Below are 24,045 nucleotides of genomic sequence, written 5' to 3'. Positions count from 1 at the left end.
AGCCTTGGATTCGCCCTTTCTTTCTGAACACCTCAGATAAATACATTTCAATCATGTCGAAGCGTGGTACGTATCATAGTCCCGGAATATCGGCGTATCCATCGCGGCAGATGTGAATCGCGGCAGAGCGAGACGGAGCGCAGAACCGCTTGGGGTGGCGAAAACGGAGGAGGACCGCGGTGGCCGTTTGCCAATGAAGACAAATTCGGGAAGGGGATGGCATGGCAGATTTCTCTAAATTCGTTCTCCCCTCTCCATTTGCATCTTGCAACTTTGCACAACCTGTAGGACGCGGAGGAGCCTCTGGAAACAAATTCCGTATGACCCTTGGTCTGCCCGTTGGCGCCGTTATCAACTGCGCTGACAACTCGGGTGCCAAGAACCTGAACATCATCGCTGTTGCTGGCATTAAGGGTCGCCTTAACCGCCTGCCCGCCGCCGGTGTCGGAGACATGGTCATCGCCACTGTCCGCAAGGGTAAGCCCGATCTCCGCAAGAAGGTCATGCCCGCTGTCGTCGTCCGCCAGCGCAAGTCGTGGCGCCGCAAGGATGGTGTCTTCCTGTACTTCGAGGACAACGCCGGTGTCATCGTCAACCCGAAGGGTGAGATGAAGGGCTCTGCCATTACCGGCCCCGTCGGTAAGGAGTGCGCCGATCTCTGGCCGCGTATTGCCTCCAACTCGGGTACTGTCGCCTAAACTTCGCCTTCCCGGTTCGGGAACCTTGTTGGTTTCAAAATAAAATGCCACTCTACGGTGTAGTTGTTTATTGAATGTATTGGTTTTGCGACGACGAGGGTTACTCTTGAGCGTGGGCCCGCTACGCAGTGCTCCGCAGAACGACAATGACCGAGTCGCCGCGCAGGAACATCTTGCTGATGAACCGGTCCTTGTTGATGGCGGCAGCGCGCTTGACGCCCTTCCCAGCCTTGGGCGTCTCAGTCCACATCTCCTTGACGTTCTCGAGCACCATGTTGCAGTGGCGGTCGAATGCCTTGACGCGCGCCAGCAGCTTGTGGTTGTTGCGCAGGCTGACCAGCACCTGTGTGTTGTTGCGCACGGCCATCTGCAACACCGACAGCGGACCGCTGTTGAACTCCTCCTCCTCGAGAGCCCGCAGCTCCTGTGCCGACATGTCCGCCTTACTCTTTGACGTCGAAGCGCTCATGGTTATTCAAGACAAAGTGGCGAGAAAGATACGTATATATGGAATATCGAGGCGATTTCAGCTGGCGCTGGGTCAGACAATGGTATTCGGGTATATTCGAGGGGCATTAGGGGTTAAGTGATCCCAAAAAAAAATCTGACAAGACAGGCTCATATACCGGAGAGCGCTGAGCGGCTTTTGACCTCAGCAGCATGCCCGGCCGTTAGCCTGCGACATGTTGGGCATGGACGAGATGCCGGGCTGGGACGGGCCCAGCTTGATGCCGCTCGACTCGCTGGTCACATCAAACACGCCCTGCTGGATCTTCTCGTAGATGTCCTCGGCGGTCTGGGCAAAGGCCTCCTCGACGTTAATGGCGGTCTTGGCGGAGGTCTCGATGAAATACAGCCCGTTCTCGCGCGCAAACGCCTCGCCCTCCTCGCGCGCAACCGCGCGCTTCGCCTCCAAATCGCACTTGTTGCCGATCAGCATGATTGTCGTGTTGGCGTTTGAGTGCCGGCGGGCGTCCTCGAGCCACGTCGCCAGATGGTCGAATGTGTCGCGGCGCGTGATGTCGTACACTAGCAGCGCTCCGGCGGCGCCCCGGTAGTAGCTGCGTGTGATGCTGCGGAACGACTCCTGGCCGGCCGTGTCCCAGATCTGGAGCTTGATTTGCTTGTTGTCTACCGTCACCAGGCGCGCCCCAAACTCCACGCCGATAGTCAGGTCGTGCGCGGGCTGGAACCGGTGGTCTGTGAACTGCAGCAGCAGGCATGACTACAACAAAAGTAAGGAAAGACGCAATACGCGGGAGATGCCATTAGCCCTGTTGAGGTTTTTGTTTTCGCTTTCTGCCAGCGCTGCTACGGAGTCTGTCAGCGAGCGTCCTTTACCTTTCCAACTCCTACAGGTGGGATACACGGCTGGTGCTGGTTAGTTTGCGTGTGTCTCTTGCAAGGTCCAACCGTGGCGCTCTCGTTTCCTGCCAGCTGAGCTGCGCTCCCGGTAGCCTCATGCTCACGGCTCTCCAGAGTACTTGCCTGTGTCGCCAATGATAATATACTTGAACAAGTATGCGTATGATGATGCCGACATTTGCAAAAAAAAAAAAAGGAAGCAGGTGTCGATTAAAAGTAAGAGTGTAGAGAAATGCAGCAGCGTGCAAGGTGCCAGCAGCAGGGTATTTTGGAGCGACCTTACTATACAAAAACACACAACAGCTGAGCGCACTACACGTGACCCCAGCATGATCGCAATTCCAAGCGGCGGTCACAGCATCACTGACATATGTTTGGGCAGAGGCGGGCGGTGTTGGGTGTATATTTCAGAGAAACTGGCAGAAACAAAAATAGAAAGACTTAGTGGTGGTGGGGCTTCATCTGGAAGCGCAGGCCGCCTACATAATACACACGGGAAAAGCAATGAAATTAGCACACACAAAACAGACATGCACACGGACAGTGCCAGACACCAGGCATTTGCAACTTACAGTAACCGCAGCTCTGCGGGTGGCCCTCGTCCAGGTTGATCCACACACGCGGGTGGCCCATGGCACCGCCTCCGCCGTCGCAGCACGCCAGGCGGCCCTCGATTTGACGCACCGGCTCTTCAGCAACCAGGTCAATGGCAGCCATCGGACGCGGCTGGCCGTCGAAATCAATGCCGATAAAGCGCGGGTCCTCGACGAATGTCGAGCGCGGGTTCTGGCTCTCGGTCCAGGTGGTGTCGCGGTTCGGCGCCTGCTGAACTGCCGACTCAGGCACCTCGGAAGCCTCAATGTGGGTAGATTTGAAACGCAGAGTGGGAATCGCCGACGGGCGAGCAATACTGCGAAGCGCAATGCGCTGGGTGGCCAGACGTGACAGCATTTCCTTCTAGTATATGTAAATGGAGAACAGACACAGAGTGAATTGGAGGTGAAAAGGGGGGTGCTGCCAATTGGCAGTCCAGCTATGGCCTCCCCGACACAAATCTCTCTGCCTGCTTATCGCAAATCAAATCTCCAGTGTATTACAGATCATCTAAGAGCGCTCACTTTTTGGCCGACTGGCGCTCGCCCAGCACCTGGAACGGGTTGATGGTGTCAGTGAACACCTTGCGCTTGCCCTTCTTGACCTTCTTGACACGGCCGCGGTCGTACTCGGCATTCCAAGTGTCAGGCCGGTGCATCTTCTTGCTCTTGTGCTTGCGGTCGGTCTCGGTCGGCGCTGCCTCCGAGCCATCCCACGACGAGACAGCCGCGCCATACTGCGACTTGCGGTTCAGACGCATCTCCTTGACGCTCCACTTGGACGACTTTAGCTCGGCCAGCGCCGTGGCCTTGGCGCGCTTGCTTGCTGTGTCCTCATCCCACTCGACGACGGCGACCCCCGGCCCGCTGGTCTTGGCCCGCTTGCCCGGCGACGCCGGAGCATCGGACGGCCCGCGCTTATTGCGCACAACCCAGTCGGACGATGCCTCATCGGACGCAATGCCCTGGGAGATGGCTTTGGTCACGGCCTCCTGCGTTTGCCCGACAGACTGTGCGGCATTACTAGCTGGTGCGGCATTACTAGCTGGTGCAGCCAGCCGGCCCAGTTCCTGTGAGGCACTTTTCAGACTGGGATCCTGCGCCACTGCCTTCTTTTGCCTCTCGCGCTGCTTCTCCAGCTTCTTGGCCTTCTTGCGCAGCTTCTTGGCCTCGAGCTTGCTGGCGCGTGCCAGGGACTTGCCGAGCTCCAGCTCCATATCGTCGGAGGCAGCAGCGATCTTGCCGCTGGCCTTGGCTGAGCCATTGGCTGTATGCTTAGGCTTGGGCTTGGACTCATCAGCAACGACTGCTGGCTTGGGCTCGGTCGCATACTTCTTGTGCTTATCGGGCACCCCATCCTTGCCCTTCGCCGAGCGCTCATAGAACAGCAGGTACGCAGTCTGCTTGAGCACCGTGTTCTCGCTGACCTGCCTCACCATGCTGTCATTCATCTCGTACCACACACCTGCTGGCGACTTGACAAAGCAGTAGTAGTGACCCGACCGCGATGTGCCTCCAGCATGCACCAGCACCGCATACAGGCTGTAATCATAGGGCCCGTGCTCGGGCGAATTCCTGCTGACATAGTTCTTCATGCTCAGGTGCAGCGGGAACTCGACAAAGCGGTTGATCTTGCCGCCGCCAAAGATCGAGAACCGCTTGAGCTGCAGCGTCAGGATGCGCGGCAGCTTGTACACCGACATCTGCTTGGTCGCGTCCACCAGCTTGCTGCATTTCTCGCACTTGTACCGGTTTGCCTTCACCAGGTGCTCAGGCCGCGTAAACGCCCGCAGCGCCTTGGTCAGCGAGCTGCCCGACTGGATATCCAGGCTGATGTCCAGCAATGGATCGAATGTGTTCGAGTCGTAGTCGCACTTGCTGCACGTCACCTGGCTCTGCAGGTACCCACCAAAGATCTGATGCACCAGCGTAGTCTCCTGCACCCGCCGGTCGATCTTGGGATCAATGCCATGCAGCAGGCTGCGCTGGAACGAGTCCACCAGCAGGCGCAGGAACTCGTGCGCGTCCTCCTGCCGCCCAATCCGCATGTGCTTGGCCACCAGCTTCAGCCGCCCCACTATAGGCTTGGGCGAAACCGCCGACCCGCTGCGCTTCGCCAGCGCGTGTGTCACCTGCGCCTCAAACCGACACAGTATGCAGCTGTCACCCATCCGGCAGCTGCCCGAGTGCTCGTGCGCCATTAGGTACTCGGCTAGCGGCGCCGTGTATGTCAGGCACTGCAGGACCGAGTTCAGGAAACATGTGTTGCCCAGATTGTTCAGCCCCGGTCCAATTGCCCGCACCGACCGCCAGCCCTCAGACAGCCGCTCGCCTGCAAACAAAGAGTTTTCGGCGCGACGGAACCCGCTGCTGTCCACCAGCCCGCCGGTGCCCGGAATCGCCTCGCTGGTGCCCTTATTGCTGCCCTTCAATCCGGCCTTGCCCGTGCTGTGCTTGCTGGCCTCTGCTGCTGCATTAATCGGCCGGTACTTTTTGCGCAGAAGGTCCATCTTGCCGTCTGACTGCCTTGCCTGTCGGAATTCTATGCGCCGCCGGAGCAATACCTTGTCGGCTTTACCCTGCTTTGCCAGCAGCGCGTCAACGCGCCCGCCCTTGGCCGATGCCATCTTTGTGATCCCGGGTGACATAATATGTAGTATGTAGATTGAATTGAGGGCTATAGGTGGCGCGGTATATGCGTGTGTGTGTCTATGTACACGCGCACGACGAACAGGATCTAATAGTCGGAGAGGGGAGAGCTAAGGAAGAAAAACGGCGTGCATAGTTGGGTTTTTTTTTCTCTTGCTCAACAAAAAAATTCTGGAGGAAAAAATAATTTGGTGATGAGCCAATCACGAGGTTAATCTGAACAAGCATTTCTGAGAGTTGTATTGAGCCAAATGCTGCCACACTGCCCGCGCAGCTGGATGTTTTGTCAGCACACAGGGCACAGTGACATACATGAGATGTGAGAGAAAAAGAGGAAGAGCACTGAGGAAGAGCAGAGGCGAAAAAGGGCCCTTCAGTTGTAGGTCATGTACTTTGGTGTCGAGCTGAACTTGGCATACGACTTGATGACCTTGTTGACCGAGTCCAAAAAGTCCTTTTCGGTGGCCACCTTTCTCCTGGCACGGATGGCAAACATGCCCGCCTCTGTGCACACACTGCGCAGCTCAGCTCCGGTGCTGTTCGGGCACAGCCGGGCAATCAGATCGTAGCGGATATCCCGCTCGACGCTCATGCTGCGCGCGTGGATGCGCAGGATGTGCGCGCGGCCCTCCTGGTCGGGCAGCGCAAACTCGACCTTGCGGTCAAGACGACCGGGGCGCAGCAGCGCGGGGTCAAGCGTGTCGGGACGGTTAGTGGCCATGATGACCTTGATGTTGCCACGCGGGTCGAAGCCGTCAAGCTGGTTGATCAGCTCCAGCATGGTACGCTGCACTTCGTTGTCACCGCCCGCGCCATCATCAAAGCGGGCTCCGCCGATGGCGTCAACCTCATCAAAGAAAATGATGCATGCCTTCTTGGTCCGCGCCATCTCGAACAGGTCGCGCACCATACGCGCTCCCTCTCCCACGTACTTTTGTACAAGCTCAGACCCAATGACGCAAATAAAGGTGGCGTCGGTCCGGTTGGCTACCGCACGAGCGCACAGGGTCTTTCCGGTTCCCGGCGGTCCGTACAGCAGCACGCCCTTGGGCGGATCGATACCCAGATTGATGAAGCGCTCAGGCTCGAGCAGCGGCAGCTCCACCACCTCACGCAGCTTCTCGATCTGCTCTTTGCTGCCACCCACATCGCTGTATGTGACATCGGGTTTCTCCTCAACCTGCATCATGGTCACTGACGGGTCAATCTTGGGCGGAAGCGGCAGCTGGATCTGGTACTTGGTGCGGTCAACGCCGATGCGCATGCCCTCCTCGATATCTGTCGGCGATACACGCTGCGCCAGTGCAACCACAAACTTTGCAATGTGCTTGACGCTGATGACGTATTTAGCGCTGTCGCCCTCGCCAATGATCTTTGTGCACCGCGCTACCTGCAGCGGCTGCTCCTCGCGCTGGCGTTGCTTGTCTGCTGGCAAATCCCACATGTTGGGCGGCGCAAGACCAGTGTCGAGCTCGCGCACTCCAATCTTCTCCGTGATCGACTTTTGCATGTCCTTGATGGACTTCTCCAGCAGCTTGATTTCCTTAGCGTAGGGTCCCTCGCCGTAGGCTTTGAGCAGCTCAATATCCTTCTCATCGAGGACTACAGTATAGCAGCGCTGTGCATGTTAGCAGGCTGTGTCTCGCTCGCTTTGCCGAGACCTGCAACGCGGCTTACCGCGCATGCTACTTACCATTGACCTTCTCCTCCTCCAGGTCGTCAATTGGCTTCTTGTCTACATGGAAAGCAATGGCATGCCTTTGGTTAGTAATGCGCCCAATGTCCGGGAATCGCTTCTCTGGCCCCACCCTTAGTCCTCTGCCTCTAAACGGCATGGTGCTGCGACACATACACTTTTCCCAGTTCTCGTTCGGCATTGTCGCAATCGTCCAAATCCTGTGCTGAGAGGGGTTTAAATAAAGTAAAATGGCAGTTTATGAATTGTCTAGAGGTGAAAGCTGCAAAATAAAATAACCCCCAGTGTATTACGCACCACTCGGTGTCGAGCCAGCGAGATGCTGCAGCCAGCGGCTCTCCGCCTGAGGCAAATGGGCAGCTGCTGATGACGCGTAAATCGGCTCGGCTCGGCTCGATATGGCCAGTGGTGCAGATTCGGCCATGGGCAGCAGCTGCGATAAAAACAGCGATGCTGCTGAGCACCACAGCTGGGCCAGGGGAGTCGAGGAGAGTCGAAAGCCGCACCTATATCTTGCTGGCCCTTTTTGCACACCTGCACATCGAGAGCAACACTATTCCTCCCCACCTTTTTCCCCTATAATTTAGCCCATCTATTCTATTAAATTTACTCGTCTGAGCAGATAAACAAATGGTAAGAACAGCAGGCCAGCGGCAGATGAGGCAGTGCAACAGGGTAGCACGCACCTAAACTTTTTTCTCACGAACGCTGTAGGCCGGAGCACTTGAGAACGCCGCGAGGGACCTTAGACACCTCGATGAGGACGCCAATGAGTCGGATTTCGGCTACGTCTTTTCGGTCTCTGGACCCGGTAAGTGCGCACAGACCGCGACCCAGCCACGGCCGTGCATCCACATACTGCAGTACAGCTAACTCCATCTTTTTTGCTTTGTAGTTGTCATCGCTGAGCACATGACTGGATCAGCTATGTACGAACTGGTGCGTGTCGGCCACGAGGCCTTGGTCGGTGAGGTCATTCGTATCGAGGGCGACAAGGCCACCATTCAGGTCTACGAGGAGACTGCCGGCCTGACGGTCGGCGATCCGGTGCTAAAGTCGGGCAAGCCACTGTCGGTCGAGCTCGGACCAGGTCTCAGCTCCAACATTTTCGATGGAATCCAGCGCCCGCTGAAGGCGATCCAGGAGGTGTCGCAGAGTATCTACATCCCGCGTGGCATTGACACGCCGGCACTGGACAAGAAGCTCGAGTGGGAGTTCAAGCCCGGCAGCCTCAAGCCCGGCGACCACATTGCCGGCGGCGACATGTTCGGCTCCGTGTATGAGAACTCGCTGCTGCGCAAGCACAGCATCATGCTGCCGCCCAACGCGCGTGGTACCATCACCTACATTGCCCCGGCGGGCAAGTACACTGTGGCCGACGTTGTGCTCGAGACCGAGTTCGAGGGTGTTACCACCAAGCACACCATGATGCAGGTGTGGCCTGTACGTATGCCCCGCCCTGTCACAGAGAAGATGGCTGCCGACCACCCGCTACTCACTGGCCAGCGCGTGCTCGATGCGCTGTTCCCGTGCATCCAGGGAGGTACCACTGCTATTCCAGGTGCATTCGGGTGCGGTAAGACTGTCATTTCGCAGTCCCTGTCCAAATATTCCAACTCAGACTTCATTGTCTACGTGGGGTGCTTCGCCAAGGGAACCGAGGTCATGATGGCCGACGGTACGGACAAGAACATCGAGGATATCGTTATTGATGACGATGTCATGGGCAAGGATGGCCTTCCCCGCAAGGTTGTCGCCCTCCCCCGTGGGTATGAGACCATGTACAAGGTTGAGCTTGCAGGTACTTCTTTCACCTGTAACGCGACTCATCTTCTTGTTGTGAAGACTCCTCAGCATGTTGGTATTACCAACCACGTGCTCCGCAACAAGCAGCAGACGTCAGTCACCTATTTCCAGCTGAAGACTGTCCATGTCTTTGACGAGACCACTGGTTCCATGCGTAATGTGGAGCTAGTCGAGCAGTCGACGAAGTCGTTCCAGCACGACGTGCATGGCGGTGCCGAGCGTGCTAACCAGTTGGCAGCTGATTTTGCCTCGACTATCAGCACGTCTGACATCAACTGGACAATTGAAGCACGTGATGTTGAGCTTCTTCACGTCCATGCTCGCAAGGCTACTCAGCAGATGATTAGCCCTGTGCTGTTCGAGGACCCGGTTCTGGAGAGACACCTCTTCAACGCTGGTGCCGAAATCGAGGCAACGCCCACTGTTGCTTATCTGCTCGGTCTGTGGGTTGGTGACGGTTACCATGATCGCATCTCTTTCTCCATCGACCCCAAGGATGAAGAGCTCATCGGTCGTATTCGTGACTATGGAAATGTCCTCGACATGGATGTTACGTCTGTAGAGTATCACCACCATATAGTGCCGGAACATGCAAACAGCAATAAGCATGTCTATCAGCGCGGCGACTCGACGGTCTCTCTTCGTAACAGGTCTGTCCGTGGCAATGGGGTTCGCAGGAACTTAAACACTGGAAACATTGTCTGGTCCATTATCAAGGACATTGGTGTTCGCGGTGATGATGGTTCTAAGGTTGTTCCTTCGTTCCTAGCCCGTGAATCCATCCTCGTGCGCGAGCACTTTTTGGCTGGTCTCATTGACTCTGACGGTTATGTTGTGAAGGATACTCGTCCTCACGCCACTGTGAAGACGATTTATCCATCTGTTCGTGACGGTCTCGTTAAGCTTGTTCGCTCGTTGGGTATCCACGCGTCAGTCTCCTGTGAGCCTGAGCACGTTACGAAGGGTGTCCATCACAAGACATCGTACGCTGTGTACATCTCAGGCGGTAACGAAGGTGCCTTGGCCTCAGTTCTGAGCAAGTGCTCTCTTTCTCGCAAAAGAACGCCCGCCCCAACCTTTGCAGTCGAGCGCAAAGTTCAGCCTACTTACTTCAAGATCACGAAGACCGACGCTGACGACTACTTTGGTGTCACCCTGGCCGATGGATCGGACCACCAGTTCCTTCTGTCCAACATGGCATTGGTGCACAACTGTGGTGAAAGAGGCAACGAAATGGCTGAGGTCCTGATGGACTTCCCACAGCTTACTACCGAAATCGACGGTCGCCATGAGCCGATCATGCAGCGCACGACGCTGATCGCCAACACCTCCAACATGCCAGTCGCGGCACGTGAGGCATCCATCTACACTGGTATCACTGTGTCCGAGTACTTCCGTGACCAGGGCAAGCATGTGGCCATGATTGCTGACTCGACATCGCGCTGGGCTGAGGCGCTGCGTGAGCTTTCAGGTCGCCTAGCCGAGATGCCTGCCGATTCGGGATACCCTGCCTACCTGGGTGCCCGCCTGGCCTCGTTCTACGAGCGTGCAGGTAAGGTCAAGTGCCTGGGTGGACCCGAGCGCTTTGGTAGTGTGTCGGTGGTCGGTGCTGTGTCGCCTCCGGGTGGTGACTTCTCCGACCCTGTTACTTCGGCCACGCTGGGTATCGTGCAGGTATTCTGGGGTCTGGACAAGAAGCTCGCCCAGCGCAAGCACTTCCCGTCAGTCAATTGGTCGCTCAGCTACTCCAAGTACTTGAACGCCCTGGAGCCGTACTACGAGCGCTCTGACCCCGAGTTCATCAGCCTGCGCACCAAGTGCAAGGAGATCCTGCAGGCTGAGGAGGACCTGGCGGAGATTGTGCAGCTGGTCGGTAAGTCGGCGCTGGCCGAAACCGACAAGATCACACTCGAGGTCGCGCGCATCATCAAGGACGATTTCCTGCAGCAGAATGGCTACTCCAACTATGACCGGTACTGCCCGTTCTTCAAGACCACATGGATGCTGCGCAACATGATCGGTTTTTACAAGCTGGCTACGCACACTGTCGAGGCCACGTCAAACCAGGTCACCTGGGCCAAGATTCGCGACAACATGGGCGACATCATCTACCGCCTGAGCTCGATGAAGTTCGAGGACCCGGCCGATGGCGAGGATATTCTGGCCGAGCGGTACACGCAGCTGCAGAAGGATATGGAGGAGCAGTTCCGCGCTCTCGCTGACTAGATTGACAGCGGCGATTAGCTCATTTGCAGACCTTTTCTTCCAATACTAGTCCCACATCACTACATCCACAGCTATATCCTGGTGACTTTGGTCGGACCAAGACTATCGATCAATGCAGTAATATCTATGTGAAGTCTGGTATGTGGCGGTTCAAATAGCTCAGAGAAATTATGGCCAGAGTCGTCAGCATATTCCCAGCTTGTTGCTCAAGGGCTGAATCCAGACGAGTCACCCTCCCAGGAGGAACCTGTTTAACATGCCACTTGATGCATGCCATTTGAGAACTTGGTTTATAATTTGGCTGATTAGATGCACGAATTTGTCTGAGGATCCACCATAGGGTGTTCCTTAGTTACGGCGAGCATTCATAACTGCAGGCTGCTCACAGGAATATAAGGCTAAATGCCATGTTGTACTGTGCTGTGCTGTTATTTTTAATTCTTTCTCTCTCTGTCATACATCGGTGTGGGTGGTCCTGCTACCTAGTGTCCACACATGGAAGTGATGTCTCTACTTAAAGTAGCGCCCACTGCTCAACTAGGACCTTAGACAAACGATTATTTCATAGAGTACGCCGACTTGCACTAAAAGACTCATTGTACTACTTCTGAAGGGCAGCAACGGCAATGCATGCATTGCAGTCTATGTGGATCCGGAGCTTTGACTGGAAGTCCCGAGCAATAAAAGTTTGGCATCGCTCGAATTCCACACCGGCAGGCCAAAAACAATTTTTAACACTGAAGCATGCGGAGATCGAGCAGCGAGAACCAGTATGAACAATGGCCGTGCATGTGGTGTCAGTCTGCTCCAAAATCAGGGGTTATTGCCATGAGCAGAACAAGTATTTTTGGTTGCGCAACAGGAGCTTAATTAACCGAAAATGGCAGCTGCACAATGATCCGCAGCAGCACGCAGCGCAAGCCCATGCACAAAACACTTGATAGTGACAACCCGCTGCTCTGCTTGCTTCGAGTATGCAGGAGATGGAGGGGATTTTGACAGTATGGACTGTGAGCAGCATAAAAGCAGGCGTGCATTTCCAGCCAAGACACTGTGTTAGCCGCATGGAAATAGACAATGCAAATGTCACTGCAAGCCTTTTGAGCACGGCAGGATGCATTCCTTATTCGCTGTGGCAGCACCCAAGACCTACATGCAGAGCAGAGTTGCAAATAAGAAACGTCACCATCGACAACTACAAGCCAACTGAGTAATGAGTGACTTGTCTGGAAAAGAGGGACACGGCGCAAAATGGCCATGATTTGGCAAAACGGCTTTACCGATCGCTCATGCAGCCTGCCGCCATGAGCGCCATTCAGCAAAAACCGAGCAAATGGTATAGTACACAGGAGGAGCTGCACACACCTTTTGGGGCTCAAGAACCTAGCCCCAGCTCTATAGCACAGCGAGGGTGGCATCTGGGGCGCCTTAAACCACCCCTGGATCCAAATATAGACAGCAGCTCATTTGCTGATCACACGTGTTGCCGCACTCCTTGTGTGTGGGTAGCAAGTATCCCCGACCACATTTGTGGCCAGATGTCACTCTCTTGGGGAAGGGTATGCGGAGGCGATGTAGGTAGGCGCCCCCTTACTCGCCTGTGCAGCCAGGCTTGACGTTCTCCATAGCTGATCAGTATTTCTATTCCAGAAAAGGAACTTGATGGCACTGGCGCCCAGAGGTTTGCAGATTTTCAGTGACATTTTGGTGGCCTCTACGGAATGTTGGTGCCAACCTGCGCTCATGAGCATTTGGATATGTACACATAGTGAATTATATATAAATGAATACATTTGTCAAACTGAAATGAGCTAGTATTCACATAAAAGAAATTGGTATGCAGAAACGATGGATAGAGGCCAGGGGAGATGGGGAAGTGCATCGATAACCCGAACTAAAGCAGGCACAATGGCCCATTGAAGTGACAAAAAACCATCAGCAGCTTAGTCGTGCACTGAAACACGGCACATACACAAGCCACATCTGCCTGCATGTGCAAAAAGGGACCGCCGACAGAATGAGTTCGAGCAGGTATGGTAGACAGTGCCGCTGCTGTTGCCGTCCTACAAATTCTGGCTGCGCAAGCATCCTATGTGTTCTGTACTTTTGCCATTTGGACATTATTTTTACTTGCACCTAACATTTAAATTATGTCTGCCAAACGCACAAGCAATATCTCACTCAAGAACGGTTCAGGCAAGCGCCTGAGAGGGGGCGACGCGAGTAAAGCACTCAGTCACTCGCTGGTGCCGTTAGCGCCAAACGACAACACGTTGCAAAGCAGCACCAGCAACAGCAACAGTAAGTACTGGAACCATCTTCGTACGTTTTTAACCAAAAGAGCATGTCTACTAACACAGCACTTGACAAATAGGCGGCAATCGAGGTCAAGGGAAGAAACAGTATCGTCGTCACCGGCAGACCGAGCTCCTGCAAAGGCCCCTGGATAAAGACCAACTGCCGAATCGCTTCTTAACCAAATAAGAGATCCAGGCAGAGCGCGAAGAGCTCGCCAAGGGTGCTGTCTCTGGCCAACTCATCGAAGGTGCCGACCAAATCCACACTATCATAGCTCCGAGGGGAGAGGCGGGCAGTGTTTCTTCATCCATAGCCGACATTATCTACCTCGAGCTGGAACATTTGCTGGACTCCAATGCAGATGGTTCCGATGCAAACAGCATATTCACCTATATAATGGACCTGTTGCGCAAGAGCACCAAAGACGAAAGCCTGCACTCGTGTCGACTTCGAACCAGAGGGTATAAGGCTAAAAGGAGGGAGTTCCTCGAAAGTCTGCAAGGGGTTCTGGAGGAGCTGCAGGTGTGGGTCCGCCATCACAACAAGGGCAAGGCCGGCGGCAAGAAAGAAACAAAGTTGTACACCCCCTTCCAGTCCTTCGTTCACTTTGTCGCCCCATTTGTCAAGTTCCTCTTTGACAAACTTGGTCTCGGTACGCTTTTCCCTTCTGTTGTTCATCAGCGCTGTATCATCTGCTATCCGAAGACGAACAGAAAGCCCCTATGTGGCGACGACGACCGCAAGATTGACATCGGGTTGACCACCTGTCGACCTGGCGATTTGGAAGAGCAGCTGCCTGATATGCCCTATGCAGATATATTCGCCATTGTCGAGGCAAAGTACTCAAACACCCGCAAGGACAAGAATGGCGCATACAAGCAGCTTGTGGACTACTCGCACCATATGTATGCTGCCCAGCCTGATCGCCGCTTTATTCTTGGACAGACCTCCTGTGGAGCCGAGATGCGGGCCTGCTTGTTCTCAAACGACTGCATATTTGCAAGCAACCCCATGGACGTATCAACAAGCGCAGGTCGTCGGGAGTACATTGGGTTGCTGGTGAACCTCTCACTGTGTGACAAAGACCAGCTGAGGTATGATCCGACGATGACCAGGGATAGAGAGCATGAGTACTGGACCATCGAGTGCCCTGACACTCCAGGCAAGTCATCAGGCAGCCAGGCAACAAAAACGCACTACTTCAGAGATGAAGTTGCCAAAGCTGATAGCCTTTTCGGTCGGCACACGAGGTGCTTTTTGGCAACAGATGAGGACCCTGCTGGTGACAGAATCAAGCCCAAGTTTGTTGTGAAGGATGCATGGCCGGAGGTTCTACAGGACCATGACGACACGCGGGACGAGGTGATGTTTATGCGCCGAATCACAGAGGAACTTGCGAACTCAGATGTCGAAGACCTGGTCTATCCGAAGCTCGAAGCCGGTGGTCGTGTCTTGATCGATACTGACAGGGGCCAATTTGAGGACAACACGAAAAATGCACTGGGTCCACTCTACTTGCTGCGCAAGCCAGACAGCACAGCAATACCGTTCCGCGTCCATAAGCGCCTGGTTATGTCCCCGATTGGTGAACCACTGGAAACCGTCGAGTCTGTCCACGAGCTCATTGTTGTGCTAGGCGATGCGATGCGCTGCCACACCGAGGTTCTGCGGCGGTGCAACATCCTCCACCGCGACAACTCAAACAACAATGTCCTTGTCGTGCGTGAGGAAGGCAAACAACCTCGCGGACTACTGATAGATTTCGACTGCGCAGTGGATGTAAGTGAGAACCAGGCGCCGAACCCAGAGAATATAGGGACATTCCCCTACAGGAGCATCAGCAATCTGTTTGGATCTGATGTGGAGCGGACAGAGTTGGATGATTTGGAGTCGCTACTCTACCTACTGTGCTATTTCGCAACAGTCGGTGTCAGAGAGGATTGCAAACGATCTCAGGCAGATATGGATGGTCTACTGATTAAAAAAAATGGCACACAAGAGATGCTCAAACCATCAGATATTTAAAGCTAGGGGTTATGACATCACTTCCTGACTTTGAATGATGCATTAGCTGACATTTCAACAGTGACCAGCCTAATGTCGAGGATGTTCAAGCATTAGCAAGAGATATCTACACCAATCTGTTTGGAACCCGATCTTCAGCGACAATCGTTCCAAAGGCCCTGTATGTGTATGTATTGATGACATGTGGTTTGACCCATCCGAGGAGCGAGTGAGAGAAAAGGACGCACTTGTCGCAACCCTTATGTGTGCTCTAAGCATGGCTAGAAAAATATCCAGTTCTTTTCTTTAAACACTCCAAAATACATCTACTAGACTTATGGCACTCGCGATGCGAGCTTGTGGTGTTCGGGCCACCACACGGACAGAATCACCCGAGATCTGGCCGTGCCCCTCATTCTCATCTATAAAAGGCAAATGTGTTGGCCACACAGATAGATTCTTCAGGTTGATTCTTTTACTCATTATACAAACATGCCAAGCCCGCATTGCGACCGCCACAAGTCTAGCAAAACCTTATGGAAAAGTAAAGACAGTTCCGTTATCGATTGCTGTGTCATCAATAGGCTAGACATCTTTCCCATTAACTTGAGTCACAGATACTGTATATGTTGTTGAATATGCCTGGTTAATGTGCGTGGGGCTGCAGGCATATTGGCTGGAGCTGCATCCACACCAGGCAGTAGCGACTACGCTCTAACAATTAACAAACTTCTGCTGCTTTAGGATTCTATAAATAATTCTGACAGAATAATTTCGAGAATTATTGTCATTTGGTGACTAGCCTTAGTCATCGCTATAAAGTTGGAGGTTATTCTGTCCAGATACTGAGATTGAATTTTCATATGGTCCGCACTAGGGTTGGCACCGACATATTATGATGACCAACTTTGCATGCAAATATACCGCCAGCCAACAGTCTACATGTGACATGGCTCACTTCTATCGGGGAAACTGCCATGCGCCTCCCTGAAGATGAAACTACGAACATGAGGTCAACAAAAAAATCTATGCCAGCAGTGGTCATTGAAAAGTAGATGACTGTCGTGCTTATATGCCTGAGGTCCTCTACAGAGCTGACTTTTGTGTACCGAGTGTCTAGGAAATTTGACACACATTTGCCATCCAATTTCACTCACTCTGTGTTTTACTCACAGAAGCCTTAGGTGCACATAGATAGGTGCATAAGGGCCAGCTTCATGCCTCAGTGCACTGCTGTAGCCACTGCTATTGCAAGGCATAGGGGCACAAGGGACTGATCGTGCCTACAATCGTTGTGAGGATCAAATTAATATGGCAGCGCTGGACTCGTGCCCAGACGGTGGACCTATTTATAGACCGGCGATGCATGAAACATGGGGAGCACTGGAGCCGCCATTGCTTTCAATAGACCATTGATCGCCGCAAAAACGGGACCGGATAAGCTAGAAAAAGGACCAGGATTCCTAGCAGCTCGCATTGTGGTCCAACGCTACATTCACTGATTTTTTAGTCGATCCCCTCAGGCTTAGACATTCTACTGAACGTCTGTGACAGGTCTACCAGGTGCATTTGCGAGCGCTGTGAACTGGTGTAGGTTCGTGTTCAGCCCTTGCGCTGCCTATTGTCTTGCAGCAAAACACTATCATCGCTACCGCCATTGAGAACGCATCTGCATGGCTACGCGCTATGTCGCTGCTACGTGACACTTCCGACATCAAGCAACAGGTGTCCTGCAGTATGCGCGCCAGACTGGAAAAGGTGCCCCGAGTGCAAGCTGGAGTTCCATTGGCTTGGGCTGGAGCTCGCAAGGCCAGACGTCTCAGGGACCGGTCGAGTGTCCCAAAAAAAATCAGAAGCGAGGCCAAAGTTTCGCGCGTCGACGAGTGCAAAAGAGAGCGTTTTGTGACAGGCGAGAAGAACGGGCTGGCGAATAGCGGGTTTCTCTTCTCTTTCCGGTGTTTTTCTCTTCTTTTGCTCCCCTCTAATACTACTGTTTTTTCACTTCTATTTGGCTCGATTGGAACGCATCTGTGCAAATTGCTGCTCTGGTCTCACAAAAGCTTATTTCGCTTGACGCATACAGGCTGGTCGGAAAACGGACAGACAGCTGCCGCCTTCTTCACTTCTCACTTCCTTTCTTCTCACTTCTCATTGTTGCACCTAAACCCCACTACGCAAATTATGCTCGAACAGCAAGGCAAGGTACGGAACAAGCATAAACCAGTGTGTATTGGCATGTAACAATGCTGGGAGTCCTGCTGCTAACCTTGGTAATACTGGTAGGGCCGCAAAATGGGAGTTGCCGGGCCAGAGGTCAATCGTGCACGCAATGCACCGCCGCTGGCTGGTCTTGGAGGGCGGTTCAGCGTCGCCCAGGTTGACGAGGTTCCGTCTCTGCGAGTCGCAAGAAGACCCCAATCGTCGCGCCACAGCACTGGCGGCAAGCACGAGTTCCGGATGCTGCCTCAAATACTAGGTAGGTTTTACTTGCATGCTAGGACCGCTACCACTATTGCAACCACCAGCTTGTGTGGGTTTAAGGCTTCTCTGAACCCCATGAGCCTTGTCATGGGCAAAGGTGCATGTGCTATTCGGGGTGTCCTGTTTCATTTTTCTGCACTGAGTTTGTCTGCTGCTTCTTTCTTCGCCCCCATTCCGAAGGGGCTAGTGGATTGTCCAAACCTGTGTCAGCATGTCGCTTGGCCCTCGCTAAGCCAACAGCTCCACCAGCTCCACCAGCTCCACCAGCTCCCAGGGACTGCTCGTTACGCGGGCGTGGCCGGTACACCAGGCTTTTCTGCTGCTGGCCTCCTCCCTGTGCAATTCTTTGCCGTTGTTTAGTGAGCGCAGTAAACGAACGTGCAGTAATTTCGTCGAGGGGGGAAGGGAAAGAGGAGCAAGCGGGATGTGGCCAAGTAACCCTTGGTGCGCTTACTTTCGCACCTTGTTATTCTGTTTTCCTGCTCCCATTGATGACCTGGCATGCGGCCTGGGATGCAGACGACTTCCTCTTTCTCCTTTCTCGCTCCTGCACTTCTCGCCTTCTTTTACACCCCTTTTGCACTGCCTGTCAACGGAGCGCCTTGCTTTCATTTGTCAACCCTTTTAGCACCACACACCTTCATTTAATGCGCCAAGTGCTTGTGTCGAAGCCCAACCACCACTATGGTATTAAAAAACCCGCCCGGTACGCGCCAAAATATGTAGCCCACGACCTGACAGAAGCAGAGCGCAAGCAGCTGTTCATCCAAAAGATATACCAGTGCGTGACCATCTTTGACTTCCAGGACCCGGAGGCAGAGCTGGAGGGCAAGGAGGCCAAGCGCAGTACTCTGGAGGAGATTCACGACTACATCACCTCGCGCACTGGCGTAATCACAGCCGATGTGTACCCGGCTATTTTTCAGATGGTGCAGGCAAACATATTCCGCGTCATCCCACCCCAGGTCAATGCGTTTGGCGACCCGTTCGACCCCGAGGAGGATGAGCCGCGCGACGAGCCGGCATGGCCGCATCTGTCACTAGTGTACCACATTTTCCTGCGGTTCCTCGAGTCGGGGGATTTCAACAACGGGCTGGCACGCTCGTTTATCGACCAGGCATTCACGACGCAGCTGCTGGACCTGTTTGACTGCGAGGATGTGCGCGAGCGTGAGCTGCTGAAGACAGTGTTGCACCGGATATACGGCAAGATGCTTGGCATGCGGTCGTTTATTCGGCGCTCCATCAACAACATCTTTCTGCAGTTCATATACGAGACGCAGCGTCACAACGGAATTGCCGAGCTGCTCGAGATCCTAGGCAGCATTATCAACGGGTTCACGGTTCCGCTAAAGGAGGAGCACAAGAACTTTTTGCATCGCGTCCTGTTGCCCTTGCACAAGGCGCGGCCAATGGGTCTCTACCACCCGCAGCTGACCTACTGCACTGTGCAGTTCCTGGAAAAGGACCCGGCGCTGGCGACTACCATCATCAAGGCCATGCTCCGGTACTGGCCCAAGGTCAACAGTCCCAAGGAGGTCATGTTCCTGAATGAGCTCGAGGAGATACTGGACGTCATTGAGCCGACCCAGTTCACCAAGATCTGCCAGCCCATGTTCCAGCAGCTGGTGCGGTGCATCGTCAGTCCACACTTCCAGATTGCCGAGCGCACGCTGGGAATGTGGCGCAATCAGTACATTGTCAACCTTATCACCGACAACAACCACTTGATTCTGCCTGTCACCCTAGCAGGCATCTACCAGCACTCGCGGTCGCATTGGAACCGCACCATCCACAACCAGGTGTACCAGACACTGCGCTTCTTTGTCAACGTTAACGAGGACGTGTTCGACCAGTGCCTGAGCGAGTTCCGGAAGACGCGCGACCAGGAGAGGAAGCGGCGTCAGCAAAACAGCACACGGTGGTCGTCGCTGGCCAGGGTTGCCATGACCAAGGCCCAGCAGTGCGAGACACCAACCACCGTCTTGCAGGACACCAGAAAGCCCGCAGCCACAGGACAGCAGTCAGTCGGACAGATAGTGGACGGTTCTCGAGCCCTGTTCTCACGGTAAATCCAGAGGTGGGTGCAGACGAGGCCAGGGATGACATCGTCATGGCTGAGGAAGCCTGCAAAGAAGCAGCTACAGAGCAGACAGCAACAGCAAATGATGAAGCCAGTCCCAGGCTGCCGGCCGATGTTACCAGCGAGGCGTCTGACGCTACAAATGGCTCGGCTGAAGACCCCGCCTCGAAGGACACTGTTGCCAGTGAAGCCGACGCTGCTGCACAGACGTCGCCGGTGCCTCAGCTCATCAGCAAGCTTGATGATGTGAACACGCTGGCCAGCGAGATGGACGAAGATGAATTTATCCTGGAGCTGGACAAGCTAGTAGACAGCATCAAAGCCGGCGAGCCTGAGTCTGTCATGATGGGCGGGATGATGCTGCTAGATGAGAGCGACGGGTCGCTGATTGCCGACGATATGCTGGGTGCCCATGGCCAGAACCCGTTCACGTACCAGCAGCAGCTGCACCAACAACATATGGAACAGCTTCAGCAGCAGCAGCAAATGGAGCAGCACCAGCATGCGGCGATGCTTCATGGCATGGCAAACAGCATCGACGGCTACTCTGCTGCTCCGATGGGGCACCAGACCGGAATGGATATGGAGTCGCTGGACATGCAGGTGGACATCAGGTCGTCAGGCACTAGCGTGCCCATCACTCTGGGGTCGCCGGCGACTACGGCGGCTGAGGTTGGACTGGCAGCCACTACCAGTACCTTCCACCCGCAGCAGCACTACATGACCACGGAGCAGATTGCGGCTGTGCAGGCGGTGGCCGGACAGAACCAGCAGCTCCAGTACTCGCTATCGGCCAACGGCGAGATAGTTATACATCAGAGCCTGCCGACGACGACGACCGACGCCGGTCGCGGTAGCAGTTGCCAGCCAGGATGTACCAATGGACCCGCCGGTGCAGATGGAAACGTCGGGCGTCGAATCGGCGCCAGCGACCGGCGGCACCGCCACGCTGATCCAGGGCAGCGACACAGGGACGGGTATCGACAGACAGCAGCGCGGAGATGGACACGTCTACACCGCCGCCCTCCTGAATGCTACTAAACACCAAATGTCTTTATTTGTTCCTTCTGCTGCTGGTCGGGAAGTTCCAACACCTACATTTATTCACTATCCTCTTGCTCTTTTTGCCGCTTCGTGTCTCCTATCTCTATCTTCAATATCCTCACTTTTCTCTTACCCTGAACACACCTTCCCTCCACACTTTACCTGCCCTCTTTCTATATAGCTCTTAGTCCTCTTCTCTGTTATCACTGGCTAACAACGCTCACCAACAAAGCCGTGTTTGCAAACAAGCAGCCTGGATCTGCAGTGCACATGTGGATACCCGAATGTGGAAAGAAAAGTGGTATATGTTTGGATGATACGAGGAAAATTACAATGTCAGTAGAAGGACAGAAGGCCACTGGCGCCGGTCGACGGGCCTTCCAGGCTGGTATTTCCTCCCAGAGCCTGAAGACATGGACTCGTCGTCCTTCATCACTACTGTCATGGCGGCGGCTGCGCAAGCCATACTCCTCTTCGTCTTCCTCCCCCTCATCGTCGTCCTCATCGTCATCTTCCTCTTCTTCACGGTCATGCTCATCAGTGTGTTGGCTTAAAGCGGGCGACGGACGGCGCCGAATCCTTGCCCTTTGGCGGCAAAGACCCACCGACTGATGCAACGGCGGATCCGGCAAAGGTCCGATGGTGACATGCAGCTAGGCGCGCCCTCATATGCCGGCCATACACAGATGGTCTTGTCGTCAGAGATGGTGGCCAGGGCGGCCAGACCAGTGCTCCAGGCGAACCCGTTGACCGTACGTGCGTGGCCCTTGAGGCGAGCCAGCAGGTTACCCGTATTGCGGTTCCATACAAATACCAGGCTGTCTTCGCTTCCGACAACCACGAACCGGTCGTCGACGCCAGCAAACCCCGACCTGATCACGATAGGGACCCTGGGCGTAACCCGAGAACTCACGTACACACACCTGGGTGCGCAGATCCCACAGGTGCAGCTCGCCCTTGAACAAGCCAACTAGGCAGTAGCGTGAGTCGGCTGTGAGGCTCAGTGACATGATGCCGGCAGTCTCCTTGAGCTTGTGTTTCAGCGTCACTGAAGCCAGGTCGTATATATAGACGTTCTCTCTGTCATCGGCCACCACCATTGTCTTATCGTCAGACGAGATGGCGATGTCGTGCACACGCGGCGTGTCGATGTGCTTGAGCTTGTGGCCCTTTGCGCTCCACATGATGATCTTCTTGTCCATCCCGGCCGACAAGAACCGCTCACCGTCCGACAGCCACCGACACGCGGTAATGGTTTCCGTGTGGCCAGTAAACGTGTGACGGAGCTTGCCCGAGTGAACATCCCACAGCAGCAGCTTCTTGTCGTCGCTGGCTGACACAAGATATTCGCTGTCGGGCGACCATGAGAGGTACGATATTTTGCCTGTGTGTCCCTCGAGACCGGTGCACAATCGAGTAATCGGTGGTGCTCCATATGATGCACGACTGGTCGCGCGACGCTGACGCCAGGTAGCGGTCGTCAGGCGAGAAGGCTACATACCACACTTCGTTGCTGTGGCCGCGCAGTGAGATGCGCAGGTGGGGCGGGAACAGCTCGGCAGAGCACGTGTGGTCGATGTACAGGCTGGGCTGGGCCTTTTGACGTGTGGTGCTCGCAGTTGGCCTCCTGGCTGCGTATCGACTGCTTGAACAGGGTCTCCATGCGGTGGGCCGGAACCATGCGGCGCGGCGAAATGAAGGCCTGTAGAGACTCGAGCACCTGGAAGCGCGACCGGCCCTGGCAGCCATCCCAGCTGGAAGCAGTGTAGAGATCAGCGGGTGATGGGCACATGAGCAGACTCGAGAGGCGGTGCAGCTGCGGAATATCGTCAGTCAGGGCGCTGAGCTCGTTTTGCAGCACCAGCAGCGCCTGCTTCAGCCTGCGTGCCTCAAGCAGCTCGAGGAATTGCTGCCGCTTGATGGTGAACCGCGCCGACTACAAGCAAACGGGGGGCAAGGGCAATGGTTAGTTTGCGATCATCTGCGACTCGATAAATTGGACGGCAGGGCGGAATGGGTCAGCCGGCACTCATTCAATTAATTGCGGCGATATATTGTTGCAATCGAATTCACGTGTGGAGGTGGACTGGCAGCAAGAGCAGTAGGCAACTTACATTGAGCATCGACTGCGCCTCGACGCCGATAGACGCCAGGGCCGCGCTCGACCTCTGCCCACTCGCCGGACAGAACGCTTTCGCGGAACTGTGTCACAGTGTCGTCCTCGAGCGTGTATCCGGACTCGCGCTGGAGCTGATTGAACGAATCCCTACAAAAACGAATCCCGAGTTTAGTAAGCTGGAACCAGGTCGTCCCTCTTCGCACATTTCCCGCCCGAGCGTGACAGCAACAATAATTTTGGACTTACACAAAGCCTCGGTCACGAAGCTCCTGCAACATCAGCCGCACAACATGCTCCTCGCTGAACTCTGACTCGCGAAGGCAGATGCGCTGGGTCTGCTCTGCAAGCCCTGGATAGCGCATCAACGCACCTTCGGGCGATTTGCCATTCGTTGTTCCGTTCGTTGGATCGGTCTGCTGGTGGGGGGTAGAGGCTGCCGGCGGCCTGCTCCGGTGCGGGGGCGGCGCTGGCGGAGCCAAGTGTAAATGTCATGGTGTGGGCTGCGTGCGGAGAGCTGGCAGTATCTGCAGATGCTTTGGTGTTGAGCCGCTGGCGTTTTGCTGGCCTGGTGTCCCCGTCCACGTCGATGTCTCTGCCGTGTGCGTGCTCGGGAGTTCTGCTCGATTCGCCCGGAAATTTCAAATCGCTCTGGGAGGTAGTCGCAGCTATAAACGCTATGCCGGAGAGTTTTAGCTGCCTTGACTCAATGGACGGGTGTGGGGTGGTGGAGTAAAAAACGGGTTTTCTTTATGGCCGAAGGAATGGTGGATAGCCTCTTCGTCTTTACCTGTGCCTAACGAAGCGCAGCGACGCATATATATAGGTATATGAATAGAATACGTTTGGGAGGGAGGGAGGGAGGGAGAGCAAGAGAGAAGTGCCGGGCTAAGAAAATAGTGCGTCTAGAACCAAGGAATGTCTGAATTGACGAAAGTATAAATGTGCAAGAGAAAAGAAACAAGCAAAGCTGAGAAGCTGGGCGT

The 24,045-nt window shown here is 54.7% G+C and overlaps 11 protein-coding genes across 11 annotated transcripts; 5 read left to right on the top strand and 6 right to left on the bottom strand.

Annotated features, from left to right (window-relative positions):
* Positions 1 to 16: 16 nt before the first annotated feature.
* On the top strand, positions 17 to 698 carry DL89DRAFT_321716 (60S ribosomal protein L23; the record flags this gene model as incomplete). Its single annotated transcript, XM_040891298.1, has 2 exons — positions 17 to 66; positions 289 to 698. Exons 1-2 carry the CDS (start codon positions 54 to 56, stop codon positions 696 to 698), a joined length of 423 nt encoding a protein of 140 aa, XP_040744885.1. The 5' UTR covers positions 17 to 53.
* Positions 699 to 819: 121 nt separating this feature from the next.
* Positions 820 to 1,167, bottom strand: DL89DRAFT_274489 (Sm-like ribonucleoprotein; the record flags this gene model as incomplete). The annotated part of the gene is made up of 1 exon (XM_040889191.1): positions 820 to 1,167. The coding sequence occupies one exon, from the start codon at positions 1,165 to 1,167 to the stop codon at positions 820 to 822; it is 348 nt and encodes a 115-aa protein (XP_040744884.1).
* Positions 1,168 to 1,350: 183 nt separating this feature from the next.
* DL89DRAFT_245098 (ras-related protein rab-2-A) lies at positions 1,351 to 2,258 on the bottom strand (the record flags this gene model as incomplete). Its single annotated transcript, XM_040885086.1, has 3 exons — positions 2,187 to 2,258; positions 2,040 to 2,050; positions 1,351 to 1,923 (listed from the first exon to the last, which is right to left on the bottom strand). The coding sequence occupies exons 1-3, from the start codon at positions 2,239 to 2,241 to the stop codon at positions 1,351 to 1,353; spliced, it is 639 nt and encodes a 212-aa protein (XP_040744883.1). The 5' UTR covers positions 2,242 to 2,258.
* A 188-nt stretch (positions 2,259 to 2,446) lies between these two features.
* Positions 2,447 to 3,074, bottom strand: DL89DRAFT_266367 (ubiquinone oxidoreductase 20 kd subunit). Its single transcript, XM_040887062.1, has 2 exons — positions 2,636 to 3,074; positions 2,447 to 2,542 (listed from the first exon to the last, which is right to left on the bottom strand). The coding sequence occupies exons 1-2, from the start codon at positions 3,012 to 3,014 to the stop codon at positions 2,505 to 2,507; spliced, it is 417 nt and encodes a 138-aa protein (XP_040744882.1). The 5' UTR covers positions 3,015 to 3,074; the 3' UTR covers positions 2,447 to 2,504.
* A 949-nt stretch (positions 3,075 to 4,023) lies between these two features.
* DL89DRAFT_201939 (cysteine proteinase) lies at positions 4,024 to 4,995 on the bottom strand (the record flags this gene model as incomplete). Its single annotated transcript, XM_040883988.1, has 1 exon — positions 4,024 to 4,995. A coding segment is annotated over one exon (972 nt), but the record flags the coding sequence as incomplete, so codon positions are not given.
* A 683-nt stretch (positions 4,996 to 5,678) lies between these two features.
* DL89DRAFT_321713 (26S proteasome subunit P45) lies at positions 5,679 to 7,298 on the bottom strand (the record flags this gene model as incomplete). The annotated part of the gene is made up of 3 exons (XM_040891297.1): positions 7,158 to 7,298; positions 6,999 to 7,040; positions 5,679 to 6,907 (listed from the first exon to the last, which is right to left on the bottom strand). Exons 1-3 carry the CDS (start codon positions 7,180 to 7,182, stop codon positions 5,679 to 5,681), a joined length of 1,296 nt encoding a protein of 431 aa, XP_040744880.1. The 5' UTR covers positions 7,183 to 7,298.
* DL89DRAFT_124394 (uncharacterized protein) lies at positions 7,275 to 7,646 on the top strand. The gene has a single exon (XM_040883247.1). It carries the CDS (start codon positions 7,368 to 7,370, stop codon positions 7,581 to 7,583), a length of 216 nt encoding a protein of 71 aa, XP_040744879.1. The 5' UTR covers positions 7,275 to 7,367; the 3' UTR covers positions 7,584 to 7,646.
* On the top strand, positions 7,534 to 11,033 carry DL89DRAFT_245089 (vacuolar ATP synthase catalytic subunit A; the record flags this gene model as incomplete). Its single annotated transcript, XM_040885085.1, has 3 exons — positions 7,534 to 7,634; positions 7,716 to 7,812; positions 7,897 to 11,033. Exons 1-3 carry the CDS (start codon positions 7,632 to 7,634, stop codon positions 11,031 to 11,033), a joined length of 3,237 nt encoding a protein of 1,078 aa, XP_040744878.1. The 5' UTR covers positions 7,534 to 7,631.
* A 2,150-nt stretch (positions 11,034 to 13,183) lies between these two features.
* DL89DRAFT_313552 (uncharacterized protein) lies at positions 13,184 to 15,617 on the top strand (the record flags this gene model as incomplete). Its single annotated transcript, XM_040891009.1, has 2 exons — positions 13,184 to 13,334; positions 13,519 to 15,617. 2 exons carry the CDS (start codon positions 13,184 to 13,186, stop codon positions 15,354 to 15,356), a joined length of 1,989 nt encoding a protein of 662 aa, XP_040744877.1. The 3' UTR covers positions 15,357 to 15,617.
* Positions 15,618 to 17,252: 1,635 nt separating this feature from the next.
* On the top strand, positions 17,253 to 20,075 carry DL89DRAFT_124258 (protein phosphatase 2 regulatory subunit B, gamma isoform). The gene is made up of 3 exons (XM_040883246.1): positions 17,253 to 17,532; positions 17,619 to 17,811; positions 18,543 to 20,075. The coding sequence occupies exons 2-3, from the start codon at positions 17,628 to 17,630 to the stop codon at positions 19,886 to 19,888; spliced, it is 1,530 nt and encodes a 509-aa protein (XP_040744876.1). The 5' UTR covers positions 17,253 to 17,532; positions 17,619 to 17,627; the 3' UTR covers positions 19,889 to 20,075.
* A 1,071-nt stretch (positions 20,076 to 21,146) lies between these two features.
* DL89DRAFT_256385 (WD40 repeat-like protein) lies at positions 21,147 to 23,554 on the bottom strand (the record flags this gene model as incomplete). The annotated part of the gene is made up of 6 exons (XM_040885439.1): positions 21,147 to 21,596; positions 21,626 to 21,833; positions 21,865 to 22,403; positions 22,445 to 22,879; positions 23,017 to 23,209; positions 23,433 to 23,554. The coding sequence occupies 6 exons, from the start codon at positions 23,552 to 23,554 to the stop codon at positions 21,147 to 21,149; spliced, it is 1,947 nt and encodes a 648-aa protein (XP_040744875.1).
* Positions 23,555 to 24,045: the final 491 nt, after the last annotated feature.

Source organism: Linderina pennispora (genome assembly GCF_002104995.1).
Source record: "Linderina pennispora strain ATCC 12442 chromosome Unknown DL89scaffold_4, whole genome shotgun sequence".
In the NCBI taxonomy this organism is placed as follows: Eukaryota; Fungi; Kickxellomycota; class Kickxellomycetes; order Kickxellales; family Kickxellaceae; genus Linderina; species Linderina pennispora.
This window is presented reverse-complemented; position numbering and strand designations above follow the sequence as displayed.